Consider the following 22,275-nt stretch of genomic DNA (forward strand, 5'->3'; position numbering starts at 1 on the left):
ATGAATATAGGTTTTTGACGTGACGGTTTAAACCGTCAAAAACTGTCACATGTCAAAAACCTGCCAACCCTGGTTTTATTCTATTTGGCTGTAAAAATATATGGGAAATAATATTTCATTTGCCTAGATAATTATTTAAAAGCTAATGTTGTACTTTAGTATTTTAAACCAGTTTAAAATTTAAACTATCAGACCTATTGTCTTAATTTTAAATTGATTTAATTACTGCAAAAATTACATTACTCGTGTTCTCAACTAAACAAGAAAACTCCCCTTAACCTAGACAGTCTGTATTTAGAAGAGTTTTAAGGTATAATTGATAATAACATAACAAAGCTTTCTGTGAAGAAAAAAAAAGTATGAATTTTTCTTGAGAGAACATTACTTTCTGCTATTATTACAAGACTATTATACTTTATTTTTGGAAATTTCTTAAAGTCACTCTTGATTTTTTCTCCATGTATGTACTAAGCACATTCACATGCATTTACGATTCATTTTAATCATATTTAAGATTTGGTCAAACACTGAATTTCATTCAGTCAAATGGGAACTTCTCTCTGGTTAGTCATGTCCCCTTACATGTCTGGAAATATCCCAATTATTTTTAACTAAATAATTATTATTAATAAAATGGCTAAATTTCATTATAATACTCAAAGAGATTCAATGTATAGTTTAAAAGAAAAAGAACATTTCAAGAGTTATTTTCCCCAGTAGAATAAGTTAAAAATCTCTGAATATGATGTCTTGCAGACTTCACTTCTCAAAAAGGAGCGAAAATTAATGCTTTCTTAAACTTCCAAAACAATGTATTAAAGCTTTAGCAATAATGTATTTGTTTTTCATTCATAAAATAAAATGATTTTAAAAAATTATTCAAAATTAGCTTTTTTATTTTCTCTCTAAAATTACTCAAACTCATAAAATGGCTCTGTCCCAACTTCAGCAATTGGGGAAAATTTTGTTTCCACTAAAAGCTTAAAAATATTGATTCCGTGCATTCGTTTGATCTTTTCATTAATAAAAACAGCAGAACTCAACCAAGTCGATTCATTATTTTATTCGAATACTTTTATCACGTCTACAACATAAGTTTAATTTCTCATCAAAAAATAAAATGCAAAAGCTATATGTGAGAATTTTAACAATCAATGACTGAATAGGAATAATTATTATAATTTTCTTGCCCTCATTTTAAATTTAAAAAAAAAAAAAAATGATAGCAATTGTATTGATGCCAACAAGGAAAAACAAAAACTTGAAATCTAGGAGCCCATATCCTATGTCGTTTGATCGGAACTCAAACATTTGCCCTTAAAATTAGGGCTACACATAGCAGAAAAAGGCAGTCGGAAACGCTTTACTAAAATATCAAAATTTGAAAAAGAACTAATTCTTTCTTATCAACTCGCTAATTTTTTATCTCATGTGTAGCATTTTTATCAAGATTAAATTATGATGATAAGAATTTTAAATGCTTGAAATACCTCATTTAATATTTTTTTCGTTAAAAGTCTTAAGTTTGCATAAGGTAGGAGATTGATTTTATTATTTCTTTTAAATAGAAAATTATTTTGACTTAAGGTAATCAAGTGGAAATCTTTGATTATGTATTTTCGGCAATTTTTTTTTATGCAAAAGAACAATTTATCATTTTGCTTTACAAATAGTAAATATTTATGAAAGGCACATTTTAATACATTAAAACCGTTTCTTTAGTTCATCAAATGTTTAAACTTAAATAAAAGCTGAAAAAATACATTTCTTTCCATGAAAACAGAGAAACCCATAAATCAAGTTTTCAAACTAATTCTGGAAGTGTCAAATGATCATGAACAATTAAATTCAATAAATTTAATCTCTCAGCAATCTCTTGAGTTTGCATCAATTAATTCCTTTTTTATTGTGTCTTTATCAGCTTCAACTGAATTTCCAGTAATGTGGTGCATCTCCAACATCAAAATTGCCAGCACAAAATTTCACAAACTTGTTTTGGCATTGACTTACTGTCAATGCATTTTCTCCATACTCATAAAATAATAATTTTTTTCTTTGACAGTATTTGTATGAAAATGTAAATGCCAACAACCAGAAACTATTTTGTAGAATCCAATTGAACATAATCTCCAGTAAGCCTCTTTATATCATCTGTCAAAATATATAATGATTATTTAGCTAAGGGTTCAAAAGTACTATTGACGAACTTTTTTAAAATTTTTTATTTCCAATGGCAGGGAATACAAACAATAACACAGAGGAACAATAAAAATAAAGAATAACGAGAGACTGCAGTCATCGTCCCAAAAGCTCTCAAAAGCCAATATCTTGCGATCTCCGAGTCAAGACCACGGAGACTCTTACAGCAATGGAGGTGCTCTCTATTGATGAACTCTTTAGTAAAAAAAATTTCTTTCCATGCAACAAAATAGAAAATATTATTCTCTTAAATGTATTTTTTATTAACAATTGTCTTGTTTAAACAAATATTTATCAACTCATTTCTTATTTAAACTAAATTTATTTTAAATTTGGTGTCATGTGAAATTCTTATCTTTCATCCTTGTGTTCTTTAAACCTTGCAAATAAGAATAGAATAAAAACGAAATATGTTCTTTCCATACAACAAATAACAAATCGTAAAATATTACTGTTATTTATTTTTATTTTTTTAAACATTTGACTGTAAGCTAATAGAAAATGTCTGTGCTAAAAGATTTGCGTTTTTTAAATGCTTTTTTTAATTCAAGTTTTTAAAACATTGTCAAACAATATCATTATAATTTCTTATTATTATTTCAGGTGAAAATATTTTGTGTTTAAAAAAAAACCAGTTTAAATTATAATTAGGATAATCCGGCCGTGATCAAAATATATTAAAAAGGACTTCTTGCATAGAAAATAAATACTATATACATTTTCATTAAACTTTTATTTATTAATATCGAATCAGGTTTAAGGAAGGAATACAAAGGACCCATTACTTTTAGGGCTGATTATAAAATTATTTAGAAATGAGAAACAGTTTCTAATTCCCAGATGCTATCAAAGATGCAATGAAACCTATCATCAAAAATTTTGTGATAAAGTAAATAGATATACCTATATAAAAAAATATATATAATAGGTTAAAAAAAATATTCTCAAAGAAGCAAACCATCATAATCTATCCTGAAAAAGAGAACCATGGCATGCAGAAAATTCTCTAAGCCTAATATTTTCCCACAATAATTTTTTTTTTTTTAAATTTCCCCTAAAAGTATAGTATTTTCTTTTTGTGTCTACAGTTACAATAAATTTTGAAAATGTTTTCAGAAACTAAGTTTTTTAACTAAAAAACTTTAAACTTTTTAAACTAAGTTTTTTAGTTAATACTCACACACATTAATGTTTTATATTAACTTTTTAAAGTCAGGGGTCTGTCTAAGTTTTTCTGAAAGGTACCTATTTTGTGAAAATTTAGATTTAATTTGTGAAAAATTAAAAATTATATAATTTGTGAAAAATTAAAAATTATATTAAAAAATCAATACAAAAGCATGGTAAAAAATATAGATTTATCGTTTCTTCAGGGATACAAAAATAAAATTTTAAGAATAAGTATTTTGTGAAACTACCGTTTTTCCTAATGTTGACATTGTGAAACTACCGTTTTACCTAAAAATTGAATTTGTGAAGGTACCGCTAAACGGTAGTAAATTCGGCCTGGACAGACCCCTGAAAGTGAATGTGACGTGTGTGACTATCAAAAAGTGTTTTTCTTTTCCCACTGGTAAACATATTTAAAAAACTTTTTTTAATTAAATAGACCATGTGTTTTACCTTTGAAACATTCCATAACATTATTTTTTAACTCCAGTTTTAATCATTTTAATATATTTATCATCTTAAAGTAAAAAAAATGGTGACTGTTCAAATCATATTAGAAATCGTAAAACAAATAGTGTAATAAAATAGTAAATTTTAGTGTATTAATAAATTTTTTTGATCCAAATCATTAGCAAATTTGAAAAATTCAACTTTTTTTACATTAGAGTGAGCCATTATTTTTATCAATTTGTTAGTTTGAAATTTTACCCCCTTGGTATAGCAAATCATGGAATGGGCCAAGTAAAGTTTGTATTTTGCTAAAAAAAATTCATCAGCCAAGAAAAAAATTAACTTAATTTTACACAATTCTAGAATAAAAAAGAAACCAAAGTATATTGAAATAGTAATAGTTCTTTATTATAATTTATAAACCAACACATTTTTTTTTCTATAAAGAATTTTATATTAATTGTTTTTATTTAATTGGACCGAAAATTGCCCCCAGATTTGAATTTCCCCAGAACCTCATTTCTCTGATCAGACATGTCCGCCACCCCTTGTTAACGGCATTGTAAAAAAAAAAAAAATGAAGTCTTAAAAGGAATAACGTCCTGATTTCTAGAATTTAAAATCAGCATTTATCAATGTAAAAATTTTATAAACCTCATCTTTATGTTTATATAGGAGGTTGAAAATGAGTCATATATCAAAGGATATGAGGCATATTATGGATACTGCAACTTGTATATTGTTAGATATCGAGGGTACTACCTCTTCAATTGACTTTGTCAGAGTAAGAGAAGTTTATATTTTACTATAGCATTTGTTCTTTTAGAAAGATTTTTGTTGCATAAAAGAATTAAACTGAAACTAAGTCCATTCTTTTACTGACTAATATCCAACACTTGATTCCTCATTAAGTTTTGTTTGTGCTATATATTTATATTAGTTTGGTATTTTGGTTAAGTTTGGGGAAGGAGAATTTCATATCCAGTCTTTCTCCCCAAAAATCCCTTGTTACATCTTTACCAAAATTAAATGTCCTCAACAATTTTCTTTCTTGTGTTCGTATTATAGAGCAGAGATAATTAATAACCCTACTACAATGCAAGAGACACTTTCAGTTATTGAAATTTTTTTTAATTTCACAAAAATGCTTAAAGGATTATTTTGTAACTTGAGAGATGTTTAGTTCATGCGATTTTTCATACTTAGCAATAAAATTTAAAACTTTCAGAGCTCTGAGAGACGTACTATAAATTACGAAAGAAATCAAGTATTTTTGAACACCCTATGGCAGAAAATGAAGCTATAAACTTGTCACTGGTATCAAGTACTTTAGTTGTTATTTTTAATATCTGCAAAGTTTCATAAACCTGTAGTAAGTATTTATGGAAATACAGATATTTTTATAAAAAATAAATTTTTTCAACTTATGTTTTTTCATTATAAATTTATAGGTATAAAATTTTTGGAACAACTTAAAATTAATAACAAACTTGTCGATTTAGAATTTTTAAAAAATCTGATAAAAACTGCGCAATTTAAGAGTATTTAAGCTAGTTTTTTTATACTGCACATGAACTGAAAAATTTTTTAAAAAAAATTCATGAATTTGTAGTGAATCGCATTTGGTAACTAATAAAAAAAATTTGATTTGAAAATCTTAATTTAAAAAGTTTCAAGCAATGTTGTAAGTGGTTTTTGTACTTTTCGATTGAAAGCTCAAAGCGATCAGGGGTTCTTTAAAAATTTTATTTTGTATCTTAAGACTAAATTTAATAACAAAGGATAATATCTTACAATAATTGTCCAATCAATTTGATTGGACAATTATGAATTATTATTGAATTACAATATCTTACAATATCTGCAAAGTTTCATAAACCTGTAGTAAGTATTTATGGAAATACAGATATTTTTATAAAAAATAAATTTTTTCAACTTATGTTTTTTCATTATAAATTTATAGGTATAAAATTTTTGGAGCAACTTAAAATTAATAACAAACTTGTCGATTTAAAATTTTTAAAAAATCTGATAAAAACTGCGCAATTTAAGAGTATTTAAGCTAGTTTTTTTATACTGCACATGAACGGAAAAATTTTTTTAAAAAAATTCATGAATTTGTAGTGAATCGCATTTGGTAACTAATAAAAAAAATTTGATTTGAAAATCTTAATTTAAAAAGTTTCAAGCAATGTTGTAAGTGGTTTTTGTACTTTTCGATTGAAAGCTCAAAGCGATCAGGGGTTCTTTAAAAATTTTATTTTGTATCTTAAGACAAAATTTAATAACAAAGGATAATATCTTACAATAATTGTCCGGAAACTGAACTTTGATGATATAGAGAAAGAAAACATGCTTTTATGGGAAAGTGCTCCCCCACAATGCTGATCTCATTTTTAATAAATCTTGTTTGATAGTACAACATGAAAGCTGTGCACAACCCCTTATCATTTTGAGCTTTCTTTTAAAAAATACAGAAACTACTTAAAAATTTGTTTGAATTTTTTAAAAAACTTTTAGGATATTCAAATAGAGATTTTATTGTTAGTTGCCAAATACGATTCCCTGCAATATTATGAGAAAACTTTTTTTTAAATTTTTTCTGTGCATGTGCAGTTTTTAACAAATTTTGTTAAAATTTTAAATCAACAATTTTGTAATTAATCTTAATCTTCCCCAAACATTTTTTTAATTGCCTTAAATATTAATGAAGCTATAGCAAAAAAATTTAAGGTGATAAAATTAATTTTTTATTAAAGATGTCCATATTCTCTTAAATATTTACTATAGGTTTATGAAACTTAATGCAGTTATTGAAAATAACAAAGTTATTGATACAAGTTACAAGTTTTTTTGCTTGATTTTTCTAAAGTACTTATTTTCTTTCATAATTTATTGTAGGTCTTCTAAACCTCTGAAAGTTTTAAATCTTATTGCGAAGTATGAAAAATCACATGAACAAGCACTTTTACAGTTACAATATTTAATATAAAGTTACAATATTTCTTGAGAAATTTTAAAAAATGTCAAAAACTGAAAGTGTTTTTTCAATTATTGTAGGGTAGTATATATATGCATCATTAAAATTAAGAAAAATAATGCATATATTTATGTATAATATTTTTCTTTGTTTTTCTCTCTTTTCTTTTTTAGTCTTTTTGTCTTTATTGTGCTATATAGATATATATTAAAGAGTTATCCATAGAAGTAAAAAGTGGAGGTTGCTGCCTCTCAGAAAAGACACTATAAGTTTTGAAAGGGCACAAGGGCAATCTTTCAACTTATTAAAAAAATTTATCAAAATGTGTAATATTATGTAATAACTGAATTTAACCTTCAAGAATTTTTAAAATACCGTCTTATATTATTTTATGTGCATATTTCAAAAACTCACCCATTATCCAACTAATTAACTAAATAACTACTACTAAAAACTTTTAATTGAACATCTTCAAAAGATTGTTATATAATTTAAACTGAAAATTATGAGAAAATGAACAGTAAAAGTTCCATTTAAGAAAAATAATTATTTATTTAAAGCATAATTTTAAAAATTAAAACAATTAAAAATTTATTTATGTCCCTCCCCCCTGAAAAAAAAGATACTTAATAAAAGTTTATTGAGTTGAGAATAATTTTAACGAAGTAAATATTTTTAATAATAATCATAATTCAACATATTAACACAGATAATTTTACCAGTGTGCAATTATTATTTAAACAGTGAATTAGCATTTATAGGGATCAAAGTGCAGGAAGGGTTAAACTCCCTTCTAGAAATGCTTAAGGAGAACAATGTATCTTATTAGTTGCTGTAAAATAATTTTTTACTATATATATATATATAATATACACACTTTTTTTTTCAGAAAGACTTACATAAGTACCTAATTCAGAATATTCAAAACTATATTGTTAACCATTGGAATGATGTAGAAGTTCAAAAAGTTGTGAAAGAATTAATATTTATGGTAAGCTATATTTGATTGTGTTAAAAAAATATTAATTTTGTGATATTCAATGATAGCTTAATCATTACCAACTGCTACATAAAATATAATACCTGCTGCCAGGATTGGCAAGTTTTTGACACATGACGGTTTTTACCGGTTATTACCACGGTTTTTACCGTCATGTCAAAAAACCCTCTGTCAAGAACGTCAAAAACCCATAGTTTTGGTAAAACAGTATTTTTATTTGAGTTTAACTGCTTATAATTTAAAATTAATTAATTTTGGGCTATAAAATTAGAAAAAAAGTTGTTAAAAGATATTTACAAGGTGGCCACCCACCTGGAAAACCTTGAAAACCTGGAATTATCAGGGAATTTTTTTTATACTGGAAAAAACCTGGAAATATCAGGGAAATTTGGATAAAAACCTGGAAAATCAGGGAATTTTAAAGAAAAGCTGGAAATTCTTTCTTTGATAATTTTTTTAATTTCACTAATTTAAATTATTTACTAATTTTCTTAAGCTAATTAATTAATTTAATTAATTAATTTAAATTATTTCATCCATTATACCCACTTTTTTTAACGGAAATGTATCGCCAAACCATTGAAATATCATCAACTTAGTGATACTTTGCTTGCATCAAAATTTGCTCCATTACAGCTCTGTCAAACTAGAATACCACATAAAATTCTCCCACGGTTGCTAAACGAATGCAGAAACCTTTGACCGCTATGGGACTGTGCAATTTAGGAAAGATTCTGGTGGAGATGGAAAAAGGGAATAGGATATTAGCTTCTGTTTTTAAATTCTGTCCTTGGGCTGAATCCATTTATGGCTCAAGTTTGTTCCGATACTTTGGCGGTAATTTTTTTTTTCTATTTTGACGAAATGTTTTTGTATTTTTAACTTTATAAAATTCTCCAAAAATCTTTGGTTATAATTTAATAATAATAGATTTTATATTGCACTCTTTTTCTGAAAACTTTTCTACTCCCATTCAAAGAAATCTGTGAATTATTTTTTCTCAGCAAACCAACCAATCGCACATTTTTTTTACAATCGCTAGCAGTAATGTTTGTCAATAAATTGTTACAATTGTTGCATTAATGCTAATTTTTTCTATTTCATTTTAACCTTTTATAACATATATTAAAAAAAAAATTTTGTAAGAACCAACTATATATTAATATTTCATTTTACTCTTTTGTTGGTCAATATATGATTTTTGATTCAAAATTTTGTACGAAAACATTTGAAAAATAAATAAAAAAATCTTGCCAAATTGTCAAATTAATTTTTTTTTTTCAAGATGATATGTTAAAAAAAAAACATTTTGAATAAAATATTTTATAATAAAGACACTTTTCTTGTACACATCGTACACTTTATAAGAAAAAAGAAACAAAAACCTGGAAATTTTAAGATTTTTATCTGGAAAAATCAGGGAAATTTGAAATCTGATTTGAGTGGCCACCCTGATTTAAGAACAGATTCTTGCATTTCCCCAACATGTTTATATCAAAACATACTATTTGAAGTAAAATATTAGGATACTAAACAAAATTTTCAACATTTCCAAGCATTACTTTGTTTGGCATATTACATTACTGAAGAATGTCAAGATTGATTACTTTCATTCATAAAATCTTGCTTTGAGAAACACATGTACACATAAAGAGAAAGCCTCATAAAATAAACTGTTCTTATCATTTTTGTTTTCAATATTTTACACAAAAATGAGACATGAAAAATCCTGGGAAATCCTTTTAGAGTTCCCTTGCAACATTGCAATAACCTTTTGTTATCATTATCCTCAATGACAGGCTTCCATTGACAGAATCTTCTCGAATTTTGGACTCATCCATACTAAACTCAGAAATCGACTGGGCAATGAAAAATGCGCAAAATTAGTCACCTGCTATCGTATGCTTCGGCACAGTGACCCCGACTACTGAACATGTAATTTTGTTTGTAATTAAGTTTTGCTTAATACGCTTTTTCAACTGAATAAAAGCTTTTAACTTGACAAAATAGCAGTAATTCTTGACTTAGAGTTTGTTAGTACTTACCAAGTTTTGAAAGTTTATTTTAGTTTATTTCTAATATTTAAGAAATGCCAAATTTTAAATTCTTCTTTTTAGTTCTTGAATTTATTAATAGTTCCAAGCTTTTATGCTTGTTTGTTTATTTCTAACAATCAAGAAGTGCAAAATTTTGAATCATTTGCAAATCAAGCTATAATGATAAAAGTAAGTATCACTATTTTCAATAAGTATATTACAATATTACTGTATGAATGTATATCCTTCTATAAGAATATATGTATAGTTGCAAAATCAATAGCAATCATTTACAACATTCTGATAAAGGCAATTATGTGAAAATAATATATTGTCCGCCATATGCCATAAATTTAAGAAAACAGTAGGTTTTTGACAGTTTTTACCGGTAAAAACACGGTTTTTACCACTGTCATGTCAAAAGCCAGTTTTTGACGGCAAAAACCCAACCCTGCCTGCTGCAAATATTTGTTCCAAAGTTATGGGATTTTCTATGGTTAAATAGTCATTTGAGGGATCTCTTAATTAACTGTCTTGATTCACACACTTTATTCAGCACAACAGTAAGAGACTTGTTTCTAATCTAAAACATGACTCAGAGAGGCATATACATTATTGGCATGGCAACCATCATAGTCATAGGAAGCCTGCTGGTTCTACTTCACTAGGGCAGCAGTTCCAAATTTTTTTTTTTTCGGCTATGGAACCATAAATAATTGAGCTTCTTTTAGCCCGATGAACCAGGGCCCGATGAAAATCATTAAGCTACTTAAAAAATCATTAGCAGCTACTTACCAAAGAAAAACCACTGCTAATTATTAAAAAAATATTTAATGTGAAGAATAAAACATTTAATGCTTCGAATTCATTCTTTGTGTATACATATGCTGAAAATAAATAAAATAATATAAATTATGGTTGAAAAAAATTTTTTTTTAGAAATTTTTAAAATATTTATAAGCGAAGCGTAATTTTGTATTCTTGAATTCAATCATTTTATTTTGAATTGAAAAGCTTGATGTGAAATACTTAAGAAATTTTTTATAAATGAATATCCATTTCATGTTTTTTTCATCATTGTTACTGAAAAAATATTTGTTCAAAAAATGTTATTATTTTTCATTGGCATTTTTTGTAAATAAGTTCATATACGCAACTGAAATATTGAAAAAATTATCACTCACTGATTGGGTACAAATATAATTATTGCTGGTTAAAAAATTAGCTTTCGGAACCTGTTAAATTTTCCTGGGCGGAAATGAAATCAGGATATTTTTTAGATTCCTAAATCATTATGAAAATATACATTTCACATCATCCACCAGAACTTAAGACTTATATAATCAAAAATAATAATTGAGATAATTTTTTTTAATTAGACCTTAATAACAAATAACTCTTTCTTACTCGATCTGCTATACATATTTTAGATTAACACAGAAGATATTTGGAAAATTAGAGCATTTCAATTCAACTATGTGTAAGTTTTTATTTTTTAGTAAGATAGGGAGAAAATTGCTTCAGTATATAGTGTGTTTGAGTGGATACTGAGTATTTAGCTGACCAAATACTAATTATTCGGTGTTTTTTCACCTATTCTTCCACTATATAATTCATTTCGGTGATTAAAATTTATCATTTTGCTTTTTATCCATGAAATTCCATTATATCGTTTTTTAAGTGAATTTATTTTACCTCAGAATAGCTCGTTTGAGTTGATACTGAATCTTTGACTGGCCAAATAATTGTTATTATGTGTTTTAACAACTTTTCTTCCAACAAATAATTCATTTTGATGACTGAAATTTACCAATTAGATTTAGATCGTTGTTTTTTTAAAAGTATATTAATTTTTTACAACCGAATAGTGTGTTTGAGTGGATACTACATACATGACCAGCATAATCTTAATTATCTTGAATTTTTCCAACTATTCTTCCACTAAATAATTTATTTTAGTGACTAAAGTTTAACTGCTAGATTATTATCTAAGAATATACAGTTTTATGTTGTTGTTTTTTTGAGCGTATTAATTTATTGCAGATGAAAATTATGCTCATTGTAGCAAAATTTAAAGGTAGCCAATAATATACTTATTTTTAAATATAAATTTTTTGTAAGTGCCCATTTTACTTGTATAATTTACAATATTTCAATTTATAATTTTATTTCATTTTATTTATTTATTTATTTTTTGTCAGAATAATGAAGAAAAACAAACTGCCCTCCATGATGAAAATAGTGATGTAAAATGTAAAGATGTTTCAAAAATTCAGGAAGACACTATTAATAAATTAAAGAATGAAATTCAAAGTGATCAAAAGTCAGCTGCTGTTAAAGAACTTCAAGGTTTAGTCTGGATGGATGGATTTACCAAGGGTGAATTAGTTGGACAGTATGGATTAGAAAATTAACTTTGTGTGGTTGCAGTAGATCCTAAATTATCTGGGTATCATCATCCTGATGCGTGCTAATTTTGTGCTTAAATTATATTCTTTTTTAAAAAAAAAAATTTAAATTTCAAACACCTTTTCCCCCCAAAAAGAAAAGGTTTTTAAAAATTATTTGTGTATAATTTTCATGTTAAAATTTGTAAGCACAATTTCACAATACACCATATTAAGTCTGTTCAATTTTCCAATTACCACGCCATCCATTTAAGTGAAAAACTGGTTAATTTCAAATTAATTTGAATCAGATTCTTTTTTCTTTCTTTTTTCTCAGATGAGACAATTTTATTAAATCTCCTGAAGCAGTTCACATTTTTTGTCATTTCACTTTATGTATCATTTTAATTTTCTATAGAAAATATAAATGCAATAGAAAATGTAGCAAAAAAAGTTTCACTTTTATTTCTAATTAAAAAGATATTTCTGGAAAAAAAATTGATTAAAAGAACAGTTCAACTATAAAAAAAAGACTAATACCATAACAAATTAATAGGGTGACTTTTACAACAAATTAATAGAAACTTAGTACAACTAACTCAGATTAAAATTATTTTGTTTTCAATATGAGTTACATGTTGTCTTTAAACAATTCTATAAATAAATTTTAAATTTTTTTATTCAATGTATATCTTTACTGCAAATTAAACCTGTTAAATTTAAGTCTCTGTAAACAAAATTGATGAAAGTATAGTTTTTATTAAAACCATCTCGGTTCGAAATTACTTTTTTCATTAATGTATTAACTAAATATTTTATGTCTACAATTTGTGTAGAAGAGAGTAGCTATGAACTATTTTTGGCTCTCCAAAATTTATCTACCCCTTTTTTTACTCTTTTTAGAAAAACCAAATGTGTTTTAAAAAAGTTAAGTATTATAATTTAAAAAGCTAAATTAATGTAGCGGTTACACTTTAAGAAAATTTTTTTTTTATTCATTTTAATAATAATAATTTATTAAATAACAATTCAGTTTTTACATAAATTATACAAATCTAGTTTGGAACAGAGTTAATTTTTTATGTAAACTAATTTTTTATGTAAACTTTATATCCAGAGATTACGAATGCTTATGGATATTTAATGATGTCATTAACTATTGATTGTAGTTATTTGTGTATTTATTTTAATTTAAGTAAACAGCAAATTTGTCAAATTAATTTTGTCATTTGAACATTTACTGCATAAATAAAACTGCAACTACAATTTGCTAGAACTGCACTGCAACTCTAAATTAAGTTAAACAATTTTAGTAAGGACAAAACATCCCTTCTTTTTTTTTTCTTTGCCAAGAAAAATAAATGCATTACCCCAGATAATTGAGGTACTAGTGTATCAATTTTTCAGCAAGAAGGGCATAATATATTGCATAAAACTATAGTTATCTGTTATTTTATTGATTATGTTTAATTTGTATATCTTTGATTTGTATATATTGATTTTTATATCCAAATCAAAGATGTATTTGTATATCTATGGCTTTTATCACCATTTCCAATTATAGAAAGAAAAAATTCTAGATGTTGTTTATTATATAAACTTGTAATTTGAATTTTTAAATATCATTTATATACTTTCACACTGTAGATAATATATTATGCATTATTATTTTGCCTAGGTGAAAATGAACTGTTCCTATTTTTGCACTTTTTTTATTACTAGGAGGCTTCACCTCCTGCTCACTCCTCTCACCAACCCCCATAATTGCATCTCATTCATCATTGTTTTTGTTTTTTACTTACTCTTTAATATTTTTCCAAAAACACAGAAAATTCTGTTTTCAAATGATACAATGATTACACTTTTTTAATCATAACAAAATTGACAATTATCTCATTTTGAGAAATAATCATTAGTACTTGTAAATAAAAAGGAATGTAGATTGTGAGACACAATATGAAGAAATAAATGAGAAGTAAATTTACATCTTGACGATTTAATTTACTTTCTTTCTTTCTTATTAAAAATTCCACCACAAATGATGAGATTTATATCTGGTAATATGTTATCTCTTAATTTTTCTGTGCTACTTTTGATTGACACCTACTCAAGCGTGAACTTAAAAAGTAAAAAAATAAAGACATAGTGAGGAAAGGATAAATTTTCTATAACATTGGTTAAATAGTTAATATTTAAGGAAAAAATTGCAAAAAAGCACTTAATTTTCCACTAACTATTGAACAGATTAGAATTTTGAAACAAAGTTTGCATTATGTTCAAAAATAAAAATAACTTTTTAGCATATCAAATTTTAACATTGTAGTTGCATTTCAGAAGGTTACAGATTCACCGCACATGTTTTCATTTTTTCTTTTTATCAAGTTTAACAGTTAATATTTCTCCAAATTATCGAATCTTTATTTTTTTTTACTCTTTTGCCCTCCCTGTATTTTTTTCTACCTAATTTCATAATTACAAGTTTCTAATTTCTTTAGTTTTTGTTCAGCAAAGCAAATGTAACATAAAGCAAAAAGAAGTGGGAAAAAATTCACATAAAACCACTTAAAATTGCAATAACAGAAGTTTTCCCCACTTTGAGAAAGCTTCCTTAAATTATTGTTGAAGTTATGTTTTCTAGTTTATTACAGATTGTTTATTCTGTAAGATTTATATTGATACTGACCACTATCGATTGAAAGTTATTGCAATATTTATTCTAGAATAAGAAGGTTCTCATCATAAAAGACTAGCTTATCTCCAATGTGCCGGAAATGCACTTTGTAATTTTAAAATTTTTTTATTTTATTTCACTGGGATATTTTTTTCTTATTTTTTTAATATATAAGCTTTATAACCATTTGCATAATACTGCAATAAATTATAAAACTCAAGAATTTTTTCTTTGTTTTGCATTTGTTATGATATAAATACTGCATGAAAACACCCTGTAAATTTTTGAAAATTATCAAACTTATTTAGGAATCTAACCATAATTTTTTATTGCAGTTTATATCCTGACGTAGTTGATGCTTTCAAAATCTGGAAAAGTCAAGTGAAAGATATTTACATTTATTCAAATGGAAGTGTTCAATCTCAGTGCATGCTGTTTGGACGAAGTGTTTATGGAGATTTAAGGAAGGTAATTTTGTCTGACAGAGTTCTATAATAAAAAAATATACATTTTTGATAAAATATACATTTGGATGCATTTTTTATATTTGTATATAATTGCTGGACGCCTGGTGGCTGAGTGGTAGCTTTTCGCGCTCCCGTGCCGCAGGTCCTGAATTCGATTTTTGGGCCGGGCAAGGTTGACTCAGCCTTTCATCCCTTCGGTGGGTCAATAAATGAGTACCAAGCATGCTTGGGAACTAAACACTGGGGGTTCCGCATTTGGCTGACCACGTGACCAGAACATCCGCTCCTGCACCCCAGAGCCCAAGGCCAAGAAAGCTGAGAAGGGCACGGTAGGCTTTGGCCCTCTATGGACTGTCGTGCCACTGAGTTTAGTTTAGATAATTGTTCATACTTATTTTCAAAAGTATTTTTATTTGTTTTTGCAACTGATTTGTTTTCTAAAATTTAGTTAAAGATTACTTCTTTTAAATCCTGTTATGGCAATTTTCATTGTAAGTTTTTAAATAAATTAATTATTTGAGAATTTAGTGCCGTATTTATGCAATCTTGTACTATACTTATTGAACAAAATTTTTTTCAAGAAAATTTAAAGATTCATTACTAATTAGTATCTCTACTTTTATATACTTATGTAAAGAAAAGCATTTTAAAATTGAAAAAATCATCATTATCCAATGTGAATGAGAAATCAAATTTGTTTGATTGTCTTTCTTTCCTTTTGATAAGCTCATTTACTCACCATCACCTAAATAATCTATCATAAATCAAGTCTGAGTTTTGTGCGAAAATTTTCTTGATCTTAATTTAATTAAATTATTCTCTTATATTATTTAAAAACTGCAAAAGATTTTTGCAATGTATACCTCAAAACCTTTATTTGTTTTAGCTGGATTTTGATAAAGTTTTCAAATTTATTTTCTTTAACAATAAAGTGTTTTAGAGTGAACTGGTTTTTAAATGTAATTTCTATGTTAAATAAATAAAGTCATATTTCTCGAATTGTAGTTGCATTTCTAACGCCTAAAAGAGTGTTAACTATAGTTTTTTATTTTACTGTAATTTTCTTAAAAATCTTAAGTTTTTATACCCAATTAAGTGTTTAAAGGAATCCTCAGGAATTCAGCTGCTTGTATTTGCATGAAATTTATGCAAACTTTAGTAAACTAATAAAAATGCATGATTTTTTTTATAATGATTACTTTAGAAATATTAATTAAAAAATTTATGTATGCATATAATTTAATTGAAGGTTTTTATTATATTTTATTTAATTTAAAAATTAATAATTTCCTGTAATTGTGTTATTTTCAGTACATTGCTGGAAACTTTGATACCAAAGTTGGATCAAAACTTGATGCAGAAAGTTACTCAAAAATTTGTCAAACAATTGGGAAGTCACCAAATGAAGTGGTTTTTTTCTCTGATCGCCCCAAAGGTAAAAAAAATAATAAGTAAATAATAACAATAAATTTTAAATCTGTTTAAGTTTGTACATATAATTGTGTTGTCAATAAGAAAAGTGTGTACTCAATAAAAAAAAGTTTTTTTTTCTTTATGCTAGATTTGAAAGTTATTGATTAATTTTATCTAAACACTGGAAATATATATTAAAATTTTGTAATTTGGGTATTCTATATTTTTAAATTATTATTTTAAAAAGAAAAATCTTAACAAAATTTTATTCTTAGTTCATTGCGTATAGATTCAGTTTAATTGGGGTGTAATTATTTTAAAATCTCATTAAATGTAATTATTCTTTATTTTAAAATTAGGCCGTCTTGCAAATATCAAGGTCTAAAGCATTTCAAGCATCAAATATTCTAAATAATCAAAATGCAGTATTTAAAAATATATCTATATTGTCATACTTTAATAGATCCTTTCAAAATCAATATCAATGTGTTTTTTATTTTGAAAAAGACTACTGTTATTTTAAGTTGATAATTATATAGTTTTATAGCTAATTTTTACTATTTATCTTTGCTTTGATTGCCATTTATGCTATCTTAAGAGCCTATTTTTTTTGTTAAATTGTTTTGCTTTTTGGATTAGACTTTTCTTTTTAAACCTTTTATTAAATTCCAATAATTAATACAATTATATTAAAAAGTATCATGCAGAGGTACTGATGTTTTGGAAATTTTGGGAATAATATTTAAAGTAAACTGCATTCTACCTTTGAAGAAAAGTGAAGAATTTTACTTTTACATAAAATTTAGTTAATCATAAGCTTCTGTTTAACAATGGATATTTCTTAAAATTATATTTTTAATGATATTCATGCTTTTTTAAATGATATTAGAACTTATAATTTTTAATCAAATTTATAACTATAAATAAAGATTTGTAGATAATAAATGCATTATGTCACTCTTTTGGTTTTAATGTTTATTTGTTCAAAGTAGAGGAAATTATTCGTGTTTTGTTTACTTTGGTTTCTTAATTCTTAAATTTTTCAAATGATCATTTAAACTAGATTTTAAAAAGATTTATATTTTAATTTACGTCTTGCTCAAGTTCTTCTGTTTTGTCTTATTCTGTAATCTCTCTTATTATTTCCAATTCTTTCTAATCTTTTATCTAGCACATTATCATCCAGAGTAGCTAACTCATTGTAAATCTAAGGTTCTTTTAAATTTCTTAAATTAACAAATTCTTTGCTATTTTATTGATGTGACATCTTATATGTGCATCCATGTCTTAAATATCAAATTTTTTGGGAATGGATTATTCATACAACTTTTTCAAAACAAAGCAATCTCTTGCTTACTATAGTTTCGGGACCGGCAGAAGGAGAAAGAAGCACTTTCTCAGGACCACACCGTCTGACTTTATAGCTGCTAAAGAATATAATTTCAGTCAGACTTCTATTTAACGAACTTCAATTTTGCAAATTTGAACTTCACGGACTTCAATTTGCGAATTAACGAACTTCAATTTGCTAAGAACCAAGAACATTTTAGAAATTTCTTCGTAAAATAATTTCCAAATAGCTAAGTGAATTTTCTATTTAACGAAATTTTCTTTGAGATCCACTTTCCCTATTTTCCAAAATATTTCAGAACATTTCAAACTTGTTAACGCATTTTATAGAGGAAATGACCTTGAATTGATTTTCAATGCCCCCTTAACTTTTAGAGAAAGCACTAAAATACCTTTCCCTTTTTGTTTGCATTTCAAACAAGAAACTCAGACGAAATTAACGGATTTTATCAGCAATAATTAAATTTGAGAATGCATGTGGTAATATATGTTTAAAATCACTTTGCAGTACTAATTTTATACAACAAATAAATACAGCTATAATTTTATACATAAATTTAGCTTTTTTTAGTTTAAAATGTATGTAGCATGATAGTGTAACACTGGATAATGTTTTGCTCTATTCTTGCTTTCCATGCAAATTTTGTTTTTGGCTAAGATTTATAAAATAAATAGTAGATAGTAGTTTACAAGATAAAGGTGAATCAATTTGCTATTTAATTATGTCCAGTGTTTATGAATTTAAAACCTGTTTCATGTGTAAGTATATCAAAAGGTAATTTTCTATTTAACGAATTTTCCATGTAACGAACTCATTTTCGGAATTTAGCAACTTCGTTAAATAGAGGTCCAGCTATAGTTCTTTCTATGCAGAGTCTAAAACATGACAAAGCTTGAAGATCAAAAACAGCATTTATTGTATAATGCAAAATGCATACTTTGCCATTAATTAAAAACATTACAGGTGTGGGTTTTTCTTGCACATCAGCATTTACAGTGATTTAAATTAGCATCATAATTATTTTTAAAATCTTAAACGAACCCACAGTCACATACTACTGTGTTCGTCTTTCTGCTGCACTGATCTCCTTCTCTGTCCATCAAATAGGCTTATATAATACATTTTATTTAGAGATGTTGCCACCATATGAATTATAACTTTCAAAGAACATTTGATTTTCAGTTGATTTGCATAACACATAAAATATTTCCAACAAAGAGTGTATGTACTAATACGAATTGTAAAACGAGAATTCCTTATTGGAATCACATCCATGTGGTCTTGGGTTGTTAGCGTTAGAAAGGCTTAATTCTATGTGCAGGCACATAGCTGGGTACACAATATTTGGGGCTAAGAATATTTGGACACAAATATTTTTGTAGAAAGTGTTTGACCATCTATTTCATATACGCACATATACACTTACATATGTATATGGGTGATTCTCACGAAACATGAAATTCACTGTCCCTTGCTCCAAAATCTAATACATAGAAGAATTAATTGGAGCAATTTATGGTCCATCCAACATAAAGGCTTAAGTTGAGTTACTTACTATTAACTTAAAATTACTGTTTTTTTAAACTTCTAAGGTAATATGTCATTTTCCTGGCATTCAAGATTTGGTGAATTTCTATTTTATTTTTTTCTCGAGCAAATGTCAATAAACTACACTGCTGTCTATAAGATATTAATAAATGTAGCTAAAGAAGTATACAAAAGAATTTTTAGATTATTTTGAAGACTTCAAATTTGAAGAAATTTTTTGATCCGAATTGTCATGTTTCGTGAGAATCACCCATATATCTACATATATGTATATATATTACAGGTTTTATGTACTTGCAGATTATGCACAGTTAATAAAACTTAATAAATCATAAATTCTTAATTTTTCTTAGTAATTTTTTCATTTTTTATTGTGTCTCACATATATGTCTGTGTGTATGTGATATTTTTGATCCTGAAAAATAAAATTTTGAGAGGCAGGGGAGGACTGAACTTAAGTCAAATTCTTACTTAGCTACATCTCTAACATAATACCATGTGCTTTGAAGGGAGAATTTAGCTATCATGATTTTAAAATATTTAAGGAATGGTTTATAAATAAATGTTTAAAAATACAGGTAAAAATCTTCAGAAATTGAAATCATAATTTTAATATGCAAAAATGTTTTGTTACATCAAGGGCACACTATATATGTAAAAGGTAGAGAATTTTTTTGTTGCTATTATGATGATTGTTTCAGGAGTGTCTTTTTTTCATATTGTTGAGTTTTGATTATATCTAAAAATGAGTAAAAACACTGAATTATAACGAAACTGATGTTATCCATAAACGAAAAATAATCTTATTCTAAATGTATATTAAGATAATTTTTGTGTAAAAAAAGTCCATAATAACTTGTAAGGTCTAAAAATTTGGAAAACTATATAATTTTAACACATTTCTTATTGACAATATGATTATAGTCTTGTGCTAAGTGATATTATGCTATTAGAAAATATCAATATTTTGCAGCGTATTATTGGGATGTTTTTCAAATTAGTTAGTTTAGAATATTTTTATATTGGAAACTATTTTTTGTTGTCCAAATTTTTAAAAAAAATATTCATAAATAACTTTTTTAATGTTATTAAGAAAATGGCAGTGAGTAATAGGAAAATATAGCAACACACTTACATATCCAATGCATTTATTATGCCTCCTCGCAGCAAATTAACACTATGTAAAGAAGGGTTAACTGGCCAATGACATTGACTCAATATAGTAATGGTAAAAATTGGTGGTTTATCGAATGATATGGAAACATTTAATGAGACTCACAAAAATATAGTCAGTAATTATTGTCATACCTTTGTATGGCAGCAATAATTATTATATTAACTTGAGCAATATTGATTGGATATTTATTATAAGACATGGTATTCACAATGTAACAGAGAGTATATTTTAAAATATTATTGTTTAGCAATGCATCACTCAACTATAGTACAATCTTTTTGTACTTTAATGTTATAATAGAGATTAATTTAAATGTTTTTTTTGTATTAATTTATCTAAAAAGTGCTTTACTATTGTTTAATTGATATACAACAACCTATATATTTTTGCAGAACTCTTTGCTGCTAAAGAGGCAGGCTTACAAATTGTATTAGTCATTAGAAATCCAGAATGTCCTATGTTTACTGAAGAAATGTGTTTATTAAAGAATACTGATCCTACTATAAACTCGTTTTTAGAAGTTGTAAATAATGCTGAAGAAGAAGAAAAATAAATGTATTTTTTTTATCTGCAATTTCATGATTTTATATTATTTCTTTTCTAAAAATTTATTTTTTAAATTAAACTTTTATTATTTTCAATAAAATGTATTTTATCTCAAAGTAATGTTGTATTAAATAAAATAAAAATTAGAGTTATGTCATCATACGTGGGACAAATTTTCATTATATTCAAATTTTTTAAATGTAAAACTGATCAATAAGGTGGATTCTGCTTATGTGGGGAGAAAAAATTATTAGCAATCAAATTGTTTAGCAGGAATGTTGTATTCAACAAAACAAAAATTAGAATTATGTCATCATACTAACTTAGTACAAATTAGCATTATATAATAAATGTTAAACTGATCAATAAGATGGGTCCTGCTTATGTGGAGAGAAAAAATTATTATTACTCAAAGTCTATCTATTTGAAAGGGTGTTCTATAGTAAAATTGATAATAGAAAAATTAATTTTAAAATTTAATATTTCTACCAAAGAGCTGAATTATTGAAGGCAAAAAAATTGGAAGACTTAATTTAACTTGGAGTATTATAGACTTAAAATAATTGTTTTTCTGTAATATGAGTTAGTGAGTAGTGCAACACATAGTTATAAAATAATTCTAAAAGAAGTAGCAATTAATTTTTAAATAAACACCATAACTTTAATCCTTTTGTAGTAGTGCTCATCTAAAAATAAATTTTTTATTATCTTTTTTCCCTTCATTAATGTACTATTGAACTTCTTTTCTATATTCTATTTAAAATTCTGATATTTTTTATTTTTTTTTTTAAGATTTTGTACTAAAATTTAAATTTTTATCCTCTCTTGTGGAAATGGTTAACTTATTTTATAATCCCCTTTATTTATGTATTATAGAACA

General features: G+C 25.9%; 1 protein-coding gene across 1 annotated transcript; it reads left to right on the forward strand.

Annotated features, from left to right (window-relative positions):
• The first annotated feature begins 1,567 nt into the window (after positions 1-1,567).
• Positions 1,568-21,423, forward strand: LOC107454864 (enolase-phosphatase E1). Its single transcript, XM_071181201.1, has 8 exons — positions 1,568-1,587; positions 4,495-4,603; positions 7,689-7,790; positions 9,917-10,024; positions 12,037-12,230; positions 15,229-15,361; positions 16,672-16,795; positions 21,242-21,423. The coding sequence occupies exons 2-8, from the start codon at positions 4,505-4,507 to the stop codon at positions 21,400-21,402; spliced, it is 921 nt and encodes a 306-aa protein (XP_071037302.1). The 5' UTR covers positions 1,568-1,587; positions 4,495-4,504; the 3' UTR covers positions 21,403-21,423.
• The last annotated feature ends 852 nt before the right edge of the window (positions 21,424-22,275 follow it).

The sequence above is a fragment of the Parasteatoda tepidariorum genome, chromosome 5 (genome assembly GCF_043381705.1).
Source record: "Parasteatoda tepidariorum isolate YZ-2023 chromosome 5, CAS_Ptep_4.0, whole genome shotgun sequence".
NCBI lineage: Eukaryota > Metazoa > Arthropoda > Arachnida > Araneae > Theridiidae > Parasteatoda > Parasteatoda tepidariorum.